This window comes from Pholcus phalangioides, unplaced genomic scaffold (assembly GCF_987345545.1).
Source record: "Pholcus phalangioides strain wild (caught in Gottingen) unplaced genomic scaffold, Ppha-v1.0 ptg000015l_1, whole genome shotgun sequence".
In the NCBI taxonomy this organism is placed as follows: Eukaryota; Metazoa; Arthropoda; class Arachnida; order Araneae; family Pholcidae; genus Pholcus; species Pholcus phalangioides.
Window position 1 is genome coordinate 23,625,090 of NW_028301608.1, and position 18,992 is coordinate 23,644,081.

Below are 18,992 nucleotides of genomic sequence, written 5' to 3' on the forward strand. Positions count from 1 at the left end.
TTTCGAAAAAAAAAGGGTGGAACACACACACACATAACAAATATGCGAGATAAATATTTTCGTCATATGATAATAATATAGGATAGCAATAAATATGATAATAATAAATAAATATGATAATAATAAATTAATACGATAATAATAAATAAATACGATAATAATAAATAAATACGATAATAATAAACAAATATGATAATAATAATGAAGATTGCAAATTTCAGTAAGGTTCATAAAAGAAAGAGACTCGATATTATGCCGAAGTAAACTCGGAAAGTAAAGTTTGCTGTCTCCGCTGGAAATCGAACCTCGGGCCTCTTGTAATAGTTGCCTTTCATATAGTGTTTATTTTGATGATACTTAGTAAAAATGTTAAGAAAGTATCATGTTAAAAGTCTGCCTGACTCGGAGAAGAGATGGGAGACCCGCTCGGATTTGCGCCTGGAAGTGAGAAAACCACATAAAACCGACTAGAGCCGACCAACACTGTGACACTAACGGGATTCGAACCTGGATCCTTACGATGAGAGTCATGGCCTCCAAATGATGGTGCAGGGCCCCTAGGCTGGGATATTTTGCACCCACCCTCCCCAGATCAATTTTATCACGGGCCCTTTCTATAGTTAATTTATAGCGTAAAAAAGCAAAAAATGGTGAGAATTGTCCCGGGCACTGTCAGCCCTGCCCTTGTACGGGCTATGATGAGAGTCTATTCGTAATTAGACCGGTGAGAAGGGTGCGATACCACCGGGCAGAAAAATATTAGAGGCCGTAAAACTGGATTTTATTGCATTCATTACGTTTAATATTTTACCATAACTGCTTTATTAAAAAGACAGAACCTGAAATTCTATTGATGAAAAATATAGCGATTTTTTAACAAATACATATGGTAGTGAATCCGTGGTTCCCACATCCTCGAATGGGGGCCTTGATTTTTGAGAGGACCACAGACTAAGACTTTTAGCTGGCTCCTTTATCAATTTTCAAAAAAATTTGTTGTTTTAAATATTGGAAAAATATAAGACCAATACCTAAGCCCCCCCCCCCCCCAGAGAGCCCTGTTAGCCTTTCCCATGTTTGGGGGGGGGGCCCGGTGTGATTTTAATCATTTTTTTTGTTTTTTCACGCTATAAATTCATCATAAAGGGGCTCCGTGGAAGTCTGGTCGGGGGGGGGGGGCGTAAAAGATCCCAGCCTAGGGGCCTTGCTTCAGGATGTGGGGGCCGTGGGGGGGGGGGGGAGCATGGTTTTGACAGTCATGAGCTCTCGGGAAAAGAGCCTTGCTAGGTCCGTCATCCCTATTAAGCTTGAAATGTGTCACCCGATTCAAAATCTTATTTCAATCTTATTCGTGAACTTGAATCTCCTTGTCTACCCGCACTATCCGTATGCCCATGCGTTAAGACGGCCCTGCTTTCTGAAACTTCCTCAGAAAGGTGTTTTTGACAAATCCCAAGACTTTACCGGGCCGCCACCGAAATGTCGTAACTGGGGGGGGGGGGGGGGGTGCAGGGGGTCAGTTGCCCCCGGCGGCGAAATTTAGGGGGGGGGTTTTAGGTGGGAACAAAGAACACTGTAATAAAATTATCGAATTTTAAAGTTGTGAGGGTGGCAAAATAATGGTTTCCCTAAGCAGCAAAAATCTTAGTTACGGCTCTGGCACTGGGCCACTAAATGACCAAGTCCGGCCCAGTCCACAACCTCCGGAAGATGAGTTTTCCGTTTCAGAAGGTACGGTCCAGGCTCCAGCACGATGCCCATTCGACCGCACAATAGTTAAAGTAGAAAACGCCACACAAGAAGAACGGGGTTAGATTCCCGGCGTACACAGTACCTGTTTCTCGCATGGACAAACAGGCCATATCCCTGAGGCCCCACAAATTTTCAGATTCCTAAAATTGGCATTTTTTTCGAAATTTAAATTTTTTACAGAGATATTAACAAATGTTTTTAATTTCTGATCGTCTTGAGAGGATCACGGACCTTCCATGCTCCCCTCTTCATGAAGCACCCTCACCTCTGCCTCAAAGAACATTACAAAAAGCATGGGTGGAGATACGGATGTATGCCCCCCTCCCGCCCCCAGTGTCAATGATGGAGCCAAGTGATTTAATGTATATGTATACAGTGAACTAATTGGCATGAAGGAGCACCAGGACTCTGCCACCGGACCGAAGATCTCTTCCAGCCAAAGCTGCATTAAGAGTTTAACCTTTCAAGCGGCTTTGCTTCCAGCCCAGATTCGTGGCAGAGTCTGGAACAAAGTGTGTGTATCGAAGAGTTTGAGTGCGTATCTAGTGTTTTATCTGATTTTGTCGTGCTGCTATTACCACTGTGGTCCGGTGGGGTTTGAACCCGGATCCTTGCAATGCGAGTTCGTCGTTATGACCACCCAACCACCACAGTGGCTTATACGAATTGGCATCATCATGATCATCACACCCCCCTCAGTCTTTCATGTCTATCTCCTATGATAAGGGACAAAACCGGATCATGAATTCTGTGAATTATACCGCCGCAGAAGGTGCCAACTGAAGTGGGGGGGGGGCTATTTTGTAGGGCGTCAATTGAAAAGGAGGGGCGATTTTTTTTATTTCCAAAATATTATTCGCTTACACTTTAAAAATGTCCAGAACCGGCCCTGTACCGATTCGCGAAGAAGAAAGAGCGCATATTTTCATTTTTAAAAAATCAGAAGGGATAAAATTGTACAGTAAATATAGGTCATATATGGTCAGCCTACCTACTCTGCTTTATATCATCTCGACGATTCTGAGTTTTAAGTTTTGATTGGCAGATGGCAGCACAAACTTGTAATTGATATCACTTATTAACATTATTTGCAGTCAATGAAGTCATATTGAAAAAAAACTATCCACCGTTACGGAAAGTTACGCTTGTAAAGTGAGAGACCGCCTCGGTTTGATTTCATAACGTATGTATTTGCGTATTTAAAGTTTCATGTCTTATAATTTAATGCCGAAAGTTTTTATTTCCCGTTTTCAATGATAAACTTTAATGGTTGATGACATTAAGAAAAGGTTTTCATTGACTTGAAGTCTTCTAACAGCTCCAAGATTTAGGCAAGAGAAAAAGTTGATGATATCGAGGTAATAAAACAATAACAACAACACTTTATTTCTAAGTAAGGTAATAAACTGGACTGCAGTTTTCAAAAATGCGGTTTTGGGTTCGAGTCACGGCCCTAAGCTTTGAATGTTTTGTGGTTGCTTGGGCTTTGTTTCAACCTGGTCGAACTTTTGTTTGTTTGTGTCTATGTCATGATATTAACAGAGTCCTTCTAATCTGTTGTTCAATAGTAAATTCGGTTTTGTTTGCTTTAAATGGGGGTTTATAACTTTTGATACTTTTTGAAGAGATTTTTCGTTCTTATTATAGCTCAATTACTTTTCTCTAGGTATGATTTTTATATTTGTGTGTTATTTGATAGTATAATGATGCTTTTGCTATATGCATCTATCAGATTCCCTGCAAGGCCAGTTGAATTTTCTTTCCTGGATTTATCTTCGCATCAACCAGCTGTCGAAATCTTTGTAGTAATAGCGGAGAGTGACATCTTCGGAGCAGTATATACCTTTAGAGACCGTTCACTTAGTTATAATGTATCTATTGGTTGCACAACCTTTGAGTGCAGGCCACTTAATGTAATGGTAAAAACTCGTGAGTGGTAAACATTAGTCCTGTGACATCTAGTTGACTGTTGCAGTGGAAAATGATGCCACAGCCACTGTTGTCACACCGTAGATCCGGAATGATGAAAGAAATTCAAAAAAATATGTAACTCTGAGATACAATTGACTGTGATTAGCCATTTCTCCCGTAGCCAGCTGTATATATAGCAACTCTGTGAGATTGTCTCTTCACTTCAGTCACGTCTTCACCTACTGCTTACTTCTGTGGTTGTTTTCCGGCTCTTTCTGGGGAGTCAGGTCCTCTGAGTCATGGGAAGCACTGTTGACTTTCCTGACATCTACTAGCTGCCGCTTGCTTATCATCTAAGGCCCGGAGGACAAGAAGGATATGTTTGACGCAGTTCCAATCGACAGTCTGTAGTCGTCCTGATGCTATGTACTGATGATCCTGCAGTGCAGACTAATATACCAGAACAGTGAGGTTTATGGTGATATCTTAAATATTTGGCAAAATTCCTAAATGTTCCTAATTTATTGTTAGAAGTTCGAAAAATAAATCAATGTTTTTTTAGTTTTTAGATTCTCGACATCTGTTGTGCTCATTCTTTATTCCTGGTTGTGACAAGTGGTTCCTCACATCAAACCCCGCCTCCTTACCGATAATTAATATCTATCACGTATATACACTCATTGCCATAGAAATTTGCTCACCCAGAAGAAGTCGTCAAAATGAAACGAAATTTTACACATGTAAGTACTACGTTGATATAAGTAAGTGATTAGAAAATCCAAGCAAAAGGATCATTTATTGCTGAAAAAAGTACAGATGAACAGAAGTTTTAGTACTCTGTTGGACCCCCTCTAGCGAGAATGCACGATGCGATACGAGCAGGCATTGAGGCATACAAGTTCCGTATGATGTCCTGAGACATCTCGTTTCACAGTTGCGGTAAATGCGCCTCTAGTTCGACCAACCTCGTAAGGTGTCCAACTTGCCGTCCCAAATGATCCCAGATATGCTAGATTGGTAACAAATCTGGGGATAGAGCAGGCCAGGGAAGGGTGGTAATGTGGCGGAGGCAGTCTTGTGACATCCTTGCTGTGTGTGGCCTAGCATTGTCTTGTTGAAAAATGGCTCCTGGGAGCCCTGCCATGAGTGGCAACACATGTGGCTGAAGGATGTTATGGACGTACCGCTGGGCTGTCATTATGCCATGGATCAATATTAGGGGTGACCATGTATCGTAAGCAATGGCACCCCATACCATGACGCCAGCTGTGGGAGCGGTGTGTCACTGTAAAGCGAAGGCAGGATTGAAGCGTTCACCACAGGGCCTCCACACACAAACATGATTGACATCACTGCTCAAGTTGAATCTCGATTCGTCGCTGAAGACGACCTGGTTCCATTCCATTGCAGTCCAATCCCGTCATGCCTGACACCACTCCAAACGGAGGTGTTGGTGGGTGGGTGTCATTGGCAGCGCACGTAATGGGCGCCGCGATACCAGATGTCCTTCAGCGAGGCGCCTTGCGATGGTTCGGGAAGACACAGGGGCCGTAGTGAAGCTGCTGTCTGTGTCTGGATAGCGACCAATGAGGCAGTTGGCTCTACGCGTGAGTTTCGGATGATGTGACGGTCTTCTCGACGACTGGTCTGTCGAGGGCGTCCTGAACCTGGTCGCCGTGTAAATGGCGTCTCTTCTGTCCACTGGTCCCAACACCTCCTCACAGTAAAATCAGAATGGCCTAGTTGACGAGCTACTCGCCGAGCTGACCACCCAGCTTCCATCATCCCGATGATTCTTCCCCTATCAAACTCTGACAACTGCTTTTATGGTCTTCGACAGCAGCGTAACGGCATGGTTTACCTCAGCATTTCCTTTGCAAACGATTAAATACACTCCAGCAAGCTCTGCTTACCTGTTTTATACTCCAAGGAGAACGAAGTTCAACGCCCTCTAGTGGCATTACGCAATGCACAATCACGCTGCATTTCTAATCATTTGTATATCTGCCCGACATGTACCTTCAGGCCAACTTTCGTTTCGATCCCACAATTATTTCTTGGTGCGTAAATTTTTATGGCAATGAGTGTATATAAGTCCAGAGCTTAGTTTGCATACACAGGCTTGCTGCCTTAAATCATTGGGTCCCAGGCCAAGTGGTTTTTCTGAGTTGCATTCATCAAAGTTTGCAGCTATCTTAAAGTGAATTTATAGCATGAAAAAACAAAAATGAAGAGAATCATTATGAGCCTCCAAACTAGAGCCCTGTCAGCCTCGCCCAGCCCTGTAGCCAGAAATTTTGCTTGGGGAGTGGGGGAGGAGAAGCAAAGGGATGGAACAGTAGAATTGGCCATTTTTGTCATTTTCTCACATTTTGGGGACACCAGACTCTCAAGTCCTCCTCCCTGTCACTATGGCTTGCCTTGGCTCTGCCCTTGTGGGGCCATATAAGCTGAGGTGACCCTCCAGTAATGACTGAATGTTTATCATCAACTTTGAAGCAAGTGAAAAACAAAGAAAAATAAATCGATAACCATCAAAAAAATCGAAGGTGAAAGTGATGCGGGGGAACACTAGAGTTGCACGCTGGATTCAAACCATCAACCTTTATACAGAGGTGTGTACACCCCTCTATCAACTGGGTTAACAGTGGATGCTAGACAGAATCCTGATTCATCATTCATCAATTCTTGAACATTCATTTCTCGCTAATGGGCATGTGCTCTCAGATTGGACACACAAAAGTGATGCTGTTACTTGTGCACAGAATGACAGTGTACAGTAAAACCTCTTTTTTATTATTGTACTCATTGTACAATTATTGTACAAATTATTAAAATTCTTCATAGAGTATGTTTTCTATAATCTGATGGGAATAAGATCTCATATAGCCTAACTGAAAACTTGTTTATAAAACAATAAAAAATGTATAAGACGTCGGTTTCACTTGAAAAACATTTTTAGGTGAGCTTTGCTATCGCTGCTGCTGCCAGTTTTGAATGTAGCTGAAGCCTTCTGTACCTCAACCTATCCTTAGTCATCACGTGTTTGCATCATGCACTTCCTAAGCAATTGATACTTGCATCATTACGTGATGCCTAATAGTGTTCAATTTCAAAAATAATGATCAACATTAGTTATGTGAACAAATTGTTGAATATGACAAATGTCGTCATATAAATTTGCTTGTAAAATGTATTAGATCTGCCTATGTATATCATTACCAATGGAATTAAATATCTGATTCTTGTTATTTCATTTGTTTTTTCCTTCATAGATGTCACCTAATATGAACGGGGTCGAAGTTAGTAAGCAAGCAGAGAGCATTTCCTTGAAATATCTGCTGAAACAAGTTTATGCTGCACATGTGTCTAAAGTTCGAGGTTAGAAATTTATGAGTTATTAAATTTATCATTTGCTTTTTTTTTGTAACAGTCATTTTCACACGAGGGCTATTTGTACCAGGGCCTACAAAATATATTGCTAGTTCCCAACAGCAGCATTTGACATTTTTACCCTTTTTGTACTCACAGAGAGGTTGGTGCATTAACCCCTCACTGTGGGACTCCCTGCAGTAGCAATCTTTTTCTGTTGTATCTCCACATCAGGAAATTTTCTGACAAGGACGAATTGGGTAATGAACTTACGACACCTCTAAGCATCCTTTAATACTTTAGACGAGTATCTTATTGACCTCTGCCACCGCTGTTCAATTTGAGTGTTTACATAAATTAAATATTTACTTCAAAATTATTTATTTTCATTTATTTTGTTTTGAGTAATAAATTATTCACAAACACTTTGCTATGTTTACAGATTTAGAGTCAGAAGTAAAGAGTCTAACTCAACAGCTCGAAGATGCGAACAGGTAATTTATTAGGCCCGCAATTGTGGATTAATTGACTATTCATTTTCAAAATCACAGTTGATTGAATTTTTTATTGTTTTTCCCCTTTCAATAAGTGGTGGTGCTTGAGTAGGCTAGAGATCCCCAAACTGTTGTGGTTACAGTGCCTTCAAGGAGTAGATTGAAATTTTAAATGTCTCGAAGTAATTTGTCATCACCCAAAGTACTGTGACAATGGTTTAAAATGGTAGCTTCTATCACTATTTTCTGTATTGCATGTTCCACAACTTAGGGGGTATGGGATACCAAACTCCCCTCCCACAACCAAGATTTCATGAATATATAATGCAATGTACGTTCCTTATCAAAATAGGCCGGCACCCACATGAATCTTGTACATATCTGAGTTATATGTATCATAGGCCTACATGTGCACATGATCCAAGCATCAAATTACTCCTATAATTTCATTTTATATGAAGTTATCTATGTTTGCTAAACAAAATTTGAATTTTTTTGAATTGATGTAAATAATGATTTCAGTTTTGTTCCAAAAAAGCTGATTATTATTACTCAGAAGCATGTTGTATGCAAAGATGCATCCCAATGCTTATGCTAGGGCTTATTGAGCCTTATTAATTGACAGATATTTAAATATCAATTAGACTTTCTTTTGATAGGCTGATTCTTGGAATGATATATTTTGAGTGAGCATGCCGAAAATTTTGGTAGAATCAAAGAGTGATTGTAATATCCATAACTACTACTACACCACACACCAACTCTGGTCATATCCCCACACAGCAATTTACTACCAATAGACTCTGCTTTGAAATGAAGGCGCCATCTGTCGGAAGTCACCTCGGGTTCGTCTGAAAAGAACTTGTCTATGTTCTTCCATGATCAATCCCGCAGACATGGCCAACACCTTTATGGTAGTAGACAAACATCTTACCACGACGTCACTTCAGTGGTGATTGATATCTGTAACTTGTTTTGGTCTTCAATTAATAAAAACCTTTCAAGGATTCATGCTTAACTTTTTTGTTCAAAGCCAGATGCTACTGAACTAGTAGTGCCCTGAGCAGAAGTAGTGCGAATTGGTCTTGAAACATAATTTACTCTGTTTTGCAAGTATGTGGGTCTGTTCAGATATGTAAAGGGAAACTTTTCTCATCACACACATCTATCTTCATAATTTATTTTATTTACCAAGCGTTCAATTTTTTCCGATCATATTTTTGCTCTGAAACTTGGCACTGTGTTTTTCAGCTATTTTAATGTTAATTTTTCACCACTGCTGTACCGTGAATTTTCATAGGGAAAATGTTAACATTTTTTGTGAATTCAATCTAATTTTCTGTTAATTCTGTCTAGGGAGGTACAACAGAATAATAAGTCAGAATGTGAGAAATGTAAAGAAATGCAAAGTGCTTTTAATGCCTGCAAAGAGTATCAGAATGCTCTTCTTGAACAGAGCAAAAGGTTGAAGGAACTAGGTTAGTATTTTGTACTTTGTTTCATTTGTGGATTTTGATTTATTGTACACATTTTTTGTTTTGTGTGTGTTGGTTAAATTGAATTTGTAAATTTAATTCAACCAAGTATAATATATGTTATGTATTAATTACACTGAAACCTGTATAAAACTGAACATTAAAAGACTGAAATTATTTACGGTTTCAGATAGGTTTCCATTTTATGAAGGTGCCCATAAAAATATATGCAGTGATTTATTTCTATCATTTTGCAAAACTTAAATTTTGAGAACATCATTTTAACCACTGTAAATCAACAACAGACATTCATATTAGCCTATTTTGAAATTTCAATACCAAACGTTCTCCTGAATAGCAATAGAATGAAAAGTGAAACATTTTTAATATTTAAAAAATATATATATAAATGAGAAATTGCGTACGTTTTTAAAAATTGTGACAATGAGATCAACAACCAATAATGTTTGTGAAAGAAAGATTCTACGTCTCTAACACTTGAATTTTGCTTTTTTTTTTTTTGCCTTCAGTTTTCTGTTCAAATTGAATCCATAGCCTATTTCTTGCATCTGGTGGCCATATCTACACTGAACGGAAACCTCTGCAGTAGCCCCATGTATGATATTGTTAAATTGTGAACAATAATTCAGTCTCCCTCACCTATTACTATCCCGAACTAGTTTAAATGGAAATTAAATTTTTTCCTAGAAATAGTGTTTTTTAATAAAAGCCACCAGTTCCATCATAAATGAAATGCTAATTAGGCTTTTACTAAATTTTGAAATCCACTTCCACTCAAGCCCAACCCCTTACTTCCAGAACCAGTTCAGAGAGATAATAAGCATTCATTGTTTATGAGAAGTGAGTGTTCTCTAATAAAAGGGGGAATCAGAACGACTTAATTTCATCCCATCAAAAGGGCAACTTGGCAGTTGGCCAAAAATTCCTTCCGTTTTAGCAGGTTTTTTTTTAAATCAACAAATAAACTAAATATGTCTTCCTTTTCCGCATTGTTTCCATCTTAAAAAGAGTTTCCCATGATTGAAAAAAGCATTAATTATCCACAGGTTCAAGGCAAGGTTTTTTTCTCTTCTGTTCAAGGCAAGGTTTATGTCTGTTTTATGCAGTGTCCGTCTGAGACAGGTTTCACTGTATTTATGAACTATAATAAATACAGTGAATACTATGAAATACAGTGAATACTATGAAATACAGTGAAACACATATTATGTCTATTCAAGCATATATGTATGTCTAAGGAAACAAACGTTTTCCTCTTTGGAACTTTTATCACTTTATTTTAACTGACGGACTCGCGATGCGAGGATCCGGGTTCGAACCCCACAGTGGCGGTCGGCTGAAGTTGGTTTTCTGTGGTTCCCAACTTCAAGGCGCAAATGCGAGCCGATCTCCCCGTTAAAAAGTCTCGCCACAGAGAGCAACAGTCCTACAACGATAAATCATTCAATCATAACACTTCACTCATAGTTAGAAAAACTGATGGCAGATGGCAGCACTACACATAACAAGCATTACACAGAAACAAAAAAAACTTTACGTCAGGTTGCACTACACGTACACGCACATTCCCGCATGTACCGATTCATTGGGGGTTCCGGGGGGGGGGGGAAATGGCTCGGGGATCTATGAGGGTCTTAAGTCAGCCACCTCGTTGGGCAATTTGCCTGTTGTGGCGTTGTACTTGTACTTATCTGGGTCTTTACTGAGGAAAAAATACTGTATGACGCACAAATTAATGGTTTCTTGTCTTTTACGAAAATTCTGGTATTTGATGCAAAGAACATCAAAATCCTAAGAAAATCAAAGCACCCTGAAGCTCATCAGTAATATCACTGGTATATGCTTATTCCAAAAGAGGAGTAAAAACTTGGATGTCCGTTACAGAACAATCTTAGGAAGAATTATAGGGGAAAAGAACTGGGGATCTAATTACGCTGTAGCAGTTATACAACAAAGTTATTGACGTCACACACTTAATGCAAATTCTCACCAACCTGTCTAACTCAAACTATAACCCCTTTATATGAAGGCGTCTTAACGCAAACTCAATGACCATTGTTAAAAACTTGATTTTTCTCACCACCTATTGGCTTGTCATTACCAATTTTATGAAAACTGCTCGGGCGAGACTAGCGTTAGTTAATGAAGGCATGTACCAATCGGATAATTTTCTCTGCTGCTGATAATCATCACTACCAACTAATGCTGCAGCACGTGCGTTGGTGTTATTATATTTTGGTGTTTAGGGAAAACGCACAAAATAATTTTTGTAAGCTATATATATTTTTAATTCATCCAGACCCTTTTTATTTTCGTCAAATGGCTGAAAAAGAGGTAGGTTAAGCATGCACATTAAACTCCCACAGGGAAATTTTCTACATTATTACATTTAAGCAATATAATGCTCAATTAATATTCAAAACTGGCAAAAATTTCATCAAATTCTCATTTTTACATATTTATTTGGAGTCTTTATATTAAGATAAAATCAAGAACACACAAGTAATCTTTTATTTGCATCACTAATTAGAAAATTTGCTTGTTTCACACAACATAAATAGGAAGTCACAAAACTTACACCATTGAAATCTCTTTTACATCCGTGTTGATACTCCGACCAGAAAATGCACTCAAGGATTTAAAAAATTTATTTATTGATCAATAAAAATTTATTGACTTTTTCTACTGTACTTATACTGCAGACCTTGCAGCGCTCCTACTTTTCCTATTTTTTAGAAATTTCCTCCTATTTTCCTAGTTTCGCCGCAGTGGTCCTTTTTTACCACAATTTTCTCCTACTATTCCTATTTTATCCCTCTTCCCCTTTTGTTTACAGAAGAAATCTCACTACGAAAATTCCGAGAAACCGTAAAATGTTGCTGCTTTCCCTCCCTTTTTGACGTGTTTTATTCACATCACAACTCTGTACTGAAAAAAGGGGGGGGGAATTCTGTTCCACTGGAGAGGAGGACGATGAGAGACAAGCGTATCTTTTCGCCGCTGCGCGCTGTAGTCAAAGTGCTAAAAACTGAAGTTCGGTGGGGCAAGCGAATCTGTTTAGTAGATTGGTTGCCGTAAATAAAAGAAGGCGAAAAAAGGAGGGAAGAAGGCTATCCATCCACACACGAGATTCCATGAGAGACTATATTGGTTTCTCTCTGTGATCCCGTAAGGAGCGTTCATCCCTGAAGCCTGGTTTTCCCAGGAGTAGGTTTTTTGCGCCGCGTGAACCGAACTGGATCATTTCGCATCGGCAGAAATGTGTTATATAATCACGTGCTTTCCAAGCGTGGCGCTTTGAAGGGAAGCGAAATAGAACAACACGAAAATAAAGAGAAGATCGCTGAAACGCGCAGCATACACGACGCTTAAGCCGGGTTTTCCTAAGAGCAGGTTTCCTGTGCCGCGCGCGCAACATGATTCACCCAGCGCGACACTCCTTCCACTCACCAGTAAGAAAAGCAGCATGACTGTTTTCCTACAGAGCGCAATACGCCTGACGACAGTGCTTTAGGTCGGGCGTGATTGGCCAATTGCCTCTGGAGAAGTCAAATGCGTTGTGTGCCGCAGTTTTGCAGATAATCTCTTCTCGACTTGTGTTTTCTTTTCCTTCCCTTTAAACCGGAGCATGCAGACGACAGAGTAGCTGATGCCAAAGCCATATACTTTATATAGCTGCCCTGATCTGATGAGCCTCGCTAGGAAAACAAAAACGCGTAGCGTGATTATGTAACACGTTTCTGCCGGCGCGAAATAGTCTAATTCGGTTCACGCTGCGCAACAAACCTATTCCTAGGAAAACCCGGCTTTAACTCCTCCAGAAGCAGTCCGCCAATCACGCCCAACGTATAGGGCTGTCGTGAGCCGTATTGCGCTCTGTAGGAAAATATAGTAAGAAAATTGGTGAATGGATGGTGTGTCCCGCTGGGTGATTCATGTTGCGTGCAGCACAGAAAACCTGTCTCTAGAAAAACCCGGCTTTAGGTGACAGAGCTCGAGCCACGTCTGGTTTTACAGAAAGAAGGGGGGGGGTGTGACGGAAAGTGAAACCACCTTTTTTTGTAACCTTCAGGAAATAACTTTCGGGTATCTTTATTAGGGGTTATTCATGTATTACGTCATCGAGGGGGGATTTCCGATTTGCTGACTTTTGATGGCGGGGGGTTGTTTGATGTCATCAACCACCTTTTATAAAAATGTTAAATATCCTTAATGACGTCTTACTCGCTGCGCGAAAAACGAATAAAACTTTTCGCTAGTTTGTGGGTACCTGAACTAACATTCTCCCTATTGAGTCCCCTACACAGGGAAATGTGTTGCGGGGCGCTTAAGTGCTCTGAACCTGTGCCGGGCGTCGTACAAGTGATTATGCCGCGGATCACTTAAGTAATCTGGGAATGTGCCACGGAAAACTTAAGTGATGTAGAACCGCACTGGTGGCCGCACCAATGCTTTAAAACTGTCACATGTCACTCAAGGGATCTCTAAATGTGTCACAGATCGCTTAAATGGTCTGGAATTGTGCAACGGGTCACTTAAGTGATGTGTAAATGTGCCACTTTGTTTATTTGTACAAAATTAGATTTGAGAATGACAGGCCACATCATAACCCCAGGGCCATATTTGGTCCGCACAGGCCCAAGGATTACCAAGGGTTCAGAGGTAGGGTTGCAATGAATTTCTTGAGCAATTTTGAGTTCTTAGCCTTCAAATAGCATTGAAATTGTCAGAAATTTATTATAATAACATATACAGATATTTTCTTTCGAAATTTTAATTCTTTTAAAAAATATTTTCTGCATTAAAAAATAAATTTTTGGTCATTTGTAGGGGGCCACGAGCTCCCAAACCAGATTCCACCCCTCCCCTTACGTCTCTGATCCCACCAATATGCGTTAGGTTTCAGAGGGGCAGAGCTGACAACATTTTGCTGACGGGGGGTGGGGCGTCAGAGTTTTGCTGACTTTTACTGACAAGAAGGGGGTCAAAAATGGCTAAAAATTTGCTGACATAATACTTGAACGGCCCCTTATTTTAAAGCATACATGTGCATGTGCTCAACCCATGGCCTAAATGTGTCCTGCCTCAAGTGGCCCCGGTATGCTTACAAATAAATTAAGAGGCTCGTGGCACATTCATACTTCATTTAAATGACTCGCGGCATATTTCCAGATCACTCAAGTGGCTCACGGCGAATTCTGCAATTGAGCGGCCCGAGACAAATTTCCTAATCACTCAAGTGGCCCGCTGCACATTCCCAGATTGCTTGGGTGATCTGCTGCACATTTACAGATCACACAAATAACCTGCGGTGCTGTTCTAGATCACTTAACTCTTTACCTACCAGAGGGGTGCAAATCTATGGACCCTAGAATTTCGGAGAGCTTCTTCGAGACAAATTTCTTTCCCCCCATATTTATTTCGTCTATTCTTCTGCTGCACATTGTAGAACCTTTCGCAACAATGACTGGATTACTCGTAGAAAGCAAAGTATTTCAACGCTCTCTTCTCCGACCAAACAAAGCGAACGGGTATGAAAAGAAGATTCGTCTTTCTTCACACAGTAAATTTCCCGTGATGCAAAGTTTTGGCTACTTATGCTATTTGACATAACCAACTTCGCCAATTGCCCTCATCAACGGCATTTTGTGACAGCAGAAATCGGATTAAACTTATTAATCGATAAAGATTTAAGAGGCTGAGTGAAAAAATATTTTACGACCTACTGTTTTAAACAGAATATGTATCAAGACAAGATGACGAAAACTAGAGAAATGTAAAGCTTAAAAATAATCCCTAAACTAATCACATTACAGAATTGTGTGGACCATTGGCGTACTCGGGGGGGGGGGGGGGTAGTTGAGCCAAGATTATAGTGCAGGATATTTTGCAGGAAAAAAAGTAAAAACCCCTCCCCAGAAGGGAAAAAAATCTGAAAACCCCCTCGAGAAAATTCTGCGTACGCCTATGTTGTGGACATTATCTATTCAAGAAAATTGCTTATAACTAGTAGCATGTCTGTTAGTAGAAGACAGAGTTTAGGCTATATAAACATCCCACAAACTTTTAATCCTTATTTATCACACAATGGAACCCAATACCAGATGCATTGGTGGTCAAAAAAAGGTGCCCTGGGAAATACACGAGAATAAAGGTAGATTTTCTCTAATACAACACCTTTGCATTTCCCAACAAAATACTTATAGAGATCTCTGAATTACACGCCACTTGGGGTCAGCTAGCTTTTCAGTCCAAGGAGCCTCAAAGCTGTCTTTCACAATAAATCAAAACTTATTCACGAGACAAAAAGTTTTTCTTTTTTTTGCTAGTAAACTACACTGTATTATGCTTTTCTTAGTTTTACTGAAGAGCCACGTGTACGTACCCACAGAGCCGTAGTTCTCCACTCCCAATCTATGAATCGATAAAAAAAAATCCTCTTTTTTGAAAAGAATTTTAAATACCGTGTTTTCAGATAAGTAAGGACCTCCCAAACTCCAATCGCAGTAGGAAATCATTCAAATCATTTGAAGCCCCGAATCTTTTCACCATAAGTCTTTCTGTTTTCAAGAAGTCTTTCTTTTGCAGTGCCATGCCCATGGGCGAATATTTTCCTTAATCCAGCCGTTGTTTTGATACAAACAAAACGAGAGCTAAAAATGAAAAGAGATGTCCAAACACGAAAAAGCAGCAGGATAACAAACAGCACAACAAACCGATGGTGAGAGCCACAACCCAAATTCTGCTATTGTTACAAGCATATATGTATTGAGTATAGGCCAAGCCAATTTTTCTTGGAACTCGCCTGTATAACAGCCCTTACTTATCTTCTCATACATGTATTGTCCACTTTGCGATAGTGAATTCTTCAAGCATCTCAACCTACTGTCAAGTGGATTAGAAGCTGAAAATGTTGGAGACAAGGAGTGGTGCTTATCAAAATCTATTCTAGTTTTGTTATCACCAATTTTAAGCCGGCAGGGCAGTGTTTCTCAAAGTGTGCGTTGTGGCTCCTAGGGGGTGTTCCCACTTTTTTGTGAGGGGCGTCACGACGAGCTGGAAATACTGATGTGTATGTGTGTGCCTATTTATGCTTTGAAGTGGTTCTTTTATGGATGTACAATATCTATATTAAATTATTTTGCGAGCCACAGATGAACTATGAACAGGGCAAGGGAGGCACGAGCATGACCAACACCCACTAGAAAACATAATAAACCCACTAGAAAATATTAATTTAAAAAAAACTTCCACTTTCTGTTGATTTTTTCTTCTCTGTAGGTGTGTGATATGAAACTTGATTGAGAAAAATTTCATTTCAGTTATAAATTTATTTTCCTAAAACCATTTTCAAGGAGGAAAAGGATAATTTTTTTCTGTGGCTCATATTTTCAATGGTTCTGTGAACCTAGACAAGTACAGGGAATTTTTTGTATTTTTGTCTGAACTGAAAAATGAGGGGGGGGGGGAAGGCGAGTAAAATAAAAAAATATAAATATATATAATCTAAATTCATCTAGTAAAACGTTAAGGCAGAAATATTTCATAGCACCAATTTTACTCGCGGAATAATAAATGAGTACGGTACATATATCAAGTCGATTCCACAGTGCGTAGCGCAAGCAGTCGCCTAAGTTTAGTGACGTCACGAGCTCGTGTTGCGGCCTTGAAAATTCTCTAGTAGATGTTGGCATGACCCTCACAAGGGTAGAGCTGACAGGACACCAGCCCCGGGGTCCGGGATGATTCTTAATTCCCCCCTCCCGCATAAGAAGGCCCGTGATGCAGGAGATCCGAGCCAATCTGATTCAATATGTGGGGGGGGGGGGCATGGCCACGAGTGACGAAAGGTTGAGAACCACTGCAGTTGGATGTGGAAGATGGAATTCGCACTAAATCCAAAACAAATAAAAAAATTTCCCTTTCAGTTTTACCGATATTTAATTACTTTTTTGACGGAAACATCTTATTTTCTTGGTGTGCGTATGTTTTGCTAGAAAAACATAAACAGCTAGAAAAAATAGGGAAAGATCGAACTTCGGTAATCTTAGTTCTAGAAATCATTTGAAATTGTACGTAAGTTAATTAACAATAACGACAGTGATGTGCAAATACAATAATATTTAGTTGTCTTTTTCGACATTGATTCCTTCAAAATTTAATGGGTCCGATGTACAGTGCATCTGAACTTTTTGAGTGTTTCATAAAAAATGTCAAAAATAAAATTTTCGTAAGGTTTTAATTAGAAAAAGAAATTAAGATATTCAGATGTATTTAAATTAATGTTCTTTTTTTTCTATTGTATTACGGAAAAAATTCTCCGACTACTAATTAAACCTATAGCTAGCTGGCGGATCTTTTACTAGTTTCAAAGAAAACGAAATAAACTTTCAATGAAAATCAGAATGTTGGCGAAATTTCAAAAGATAGTAACCACGCGTCTTTCTCAAAGCTCATCCGAGGTATTGTCATTGTCAATAGTCATTCTTTCACAGGCAACTAGCTTTGAAATAATCCTCTTTCTCCGACAAGAACCCCACTCAGCAGCCGTCAACAATCCGTCACTGCGTCCCGCCCACGGAATAAAAGAATGTGAAATGCCTATCCCCCCTACCTCGGCCGGCTGGGCCGGATCTGGTAGTCTGCATGACGGGCCGGATCGGCCGGATATAGTAGGGAAAGAGTTAATCAAGTGGCTCGCGACACGTTTTTAAATCAATGAAGTGGTCCCACACTCTTCAAAAGGTTGAGTTAAGTTGAAATGTGCCGCGAGTCATTCAGATGGTCTGAAAGTGTGCCGCGGGCTGCTTGAATCATCAGGAAATATGTCACAAGTCACTTAAATGATCTGAAAGTGCATAGCGGGCCACTTTAGTGGTCTGGAAATGTGTCACTAAACTAATCTATAAAAATGCATCTTGCCACTTGAAGTGTTAATGTATCGCAGACCATTAGTTGATCTGTGTGCTGTGAGCGACTCAAGTGATTTCGAAGCATGCAGAGAGGGCCACTCAAATGATCAAATGTGCCTCCAGCCACTTAAAGTAATCTGCAACTGAACTACGTGCCACTTAAGTGAACTGGAGGTTTGCAGCTGGTCGCTCAAGTGATTTGGAAATGTGCTAATGTGCTTGAGGTCACTTAGATGATCTGGATATATGCTGTTGGCAGCTTATATCTGGAAGTGTGCCGCAACCGACTGAAGTAATCTGGAAATGTGTCCCACTTAAATGATTTGATGATCGTTCGTGAGCCACTTGTGTGGTTTTGTTATTTGTCCTGGACCACATGAGATAACTCCGAGGGCCACAGGTTATCATGTGTGTTTTAAAAAAATGTATCTTTGGAAAAAAACCAGACATTCATAAACATATGCAGGCCAATCGTTGTATCCTTCGGATATAGTGTAACTCCAGGAGGTGTTACATCAAGGGTGTTCAACATTCAGTAGAGTGTGGGCCATTTTATTGATTTTGAAATGTGTAGCGGGTCACAGAAGCTGACCTGTAAATATTTCTGGATCAATTGAGTACTTTGAAACTGCCACAGTGATATGTAAATTTTCCGCGAGTCACCTAAATTATCTAGGAATGTGCCACATCACACTTAAAGACTGTGGAACTGTGGCGCAGGTTACTTCAGTGATCTTTAAAAGTTTCATGGGTCGATTGAGTGCTCTGGAACTGTGCCGCGGTGATCTATAAATATGCGGTGACATATTTACTCATCAGAGAATGTGCCGCGGGTCACTTAAATGACGTGTAAATGTACACGGGTCACTTTTAGTGGTCTAGAACTCTGCCATGAGTCACTTAAGTGTAGATCAACAATATCGCAGGTTACTCTAGTGATCTAGGAATGTGCCACAGGTCACTTAAGTGAAGTGGAACAGCAGCTCGTGTAACTTGAGTAATCTGGAACTGTGACGCGAACCACTTGAATGACCTGAAACTGTGCTGCAGGTTCC

General features: G+C 40.0%; 1 protein-coding gene across 2 annotated transcripts in view; it reads left to right on the plus strand.

Moving 5' to 3' along the window:
• The first annotated feature begins 2,854 nt into the window (after positions 1 to 2,854).
• The window catches only part of LOC149075699 (uncharacterized), a 42,603-nt gene continuing 26,465 nt past the window's right edge, over positions 2,855 to 18,992 (plus strand). The window contains exons 1-4 of one of the 2 annotated variants that reach the window (XM_089243189.1): positions 2,855 to 2,935; positions 6,939 to 7,044; positions 7,478 to 7,529; positions 8,886 to 9,007. In XM_089243189.1, the coding sequence (XP_089099315.1) occupies positions 6,939 to 7,044; positions 7,478 to 7,529; positions 8,886 to 9,007 (280 nt within the window). In that variant the 5' untranslated portion in view covers positions 2,855 to 2,935. Of the gene's footprint in view, positions 3,111 to 6,938; positions 7,045 to 7,477; positions 7,530 to 8,885; positions 9,008 to 18,992 lie in introns of both variants that reach the window. The other variant, XM_089243188.1, reaches the window with a different exon arrangement.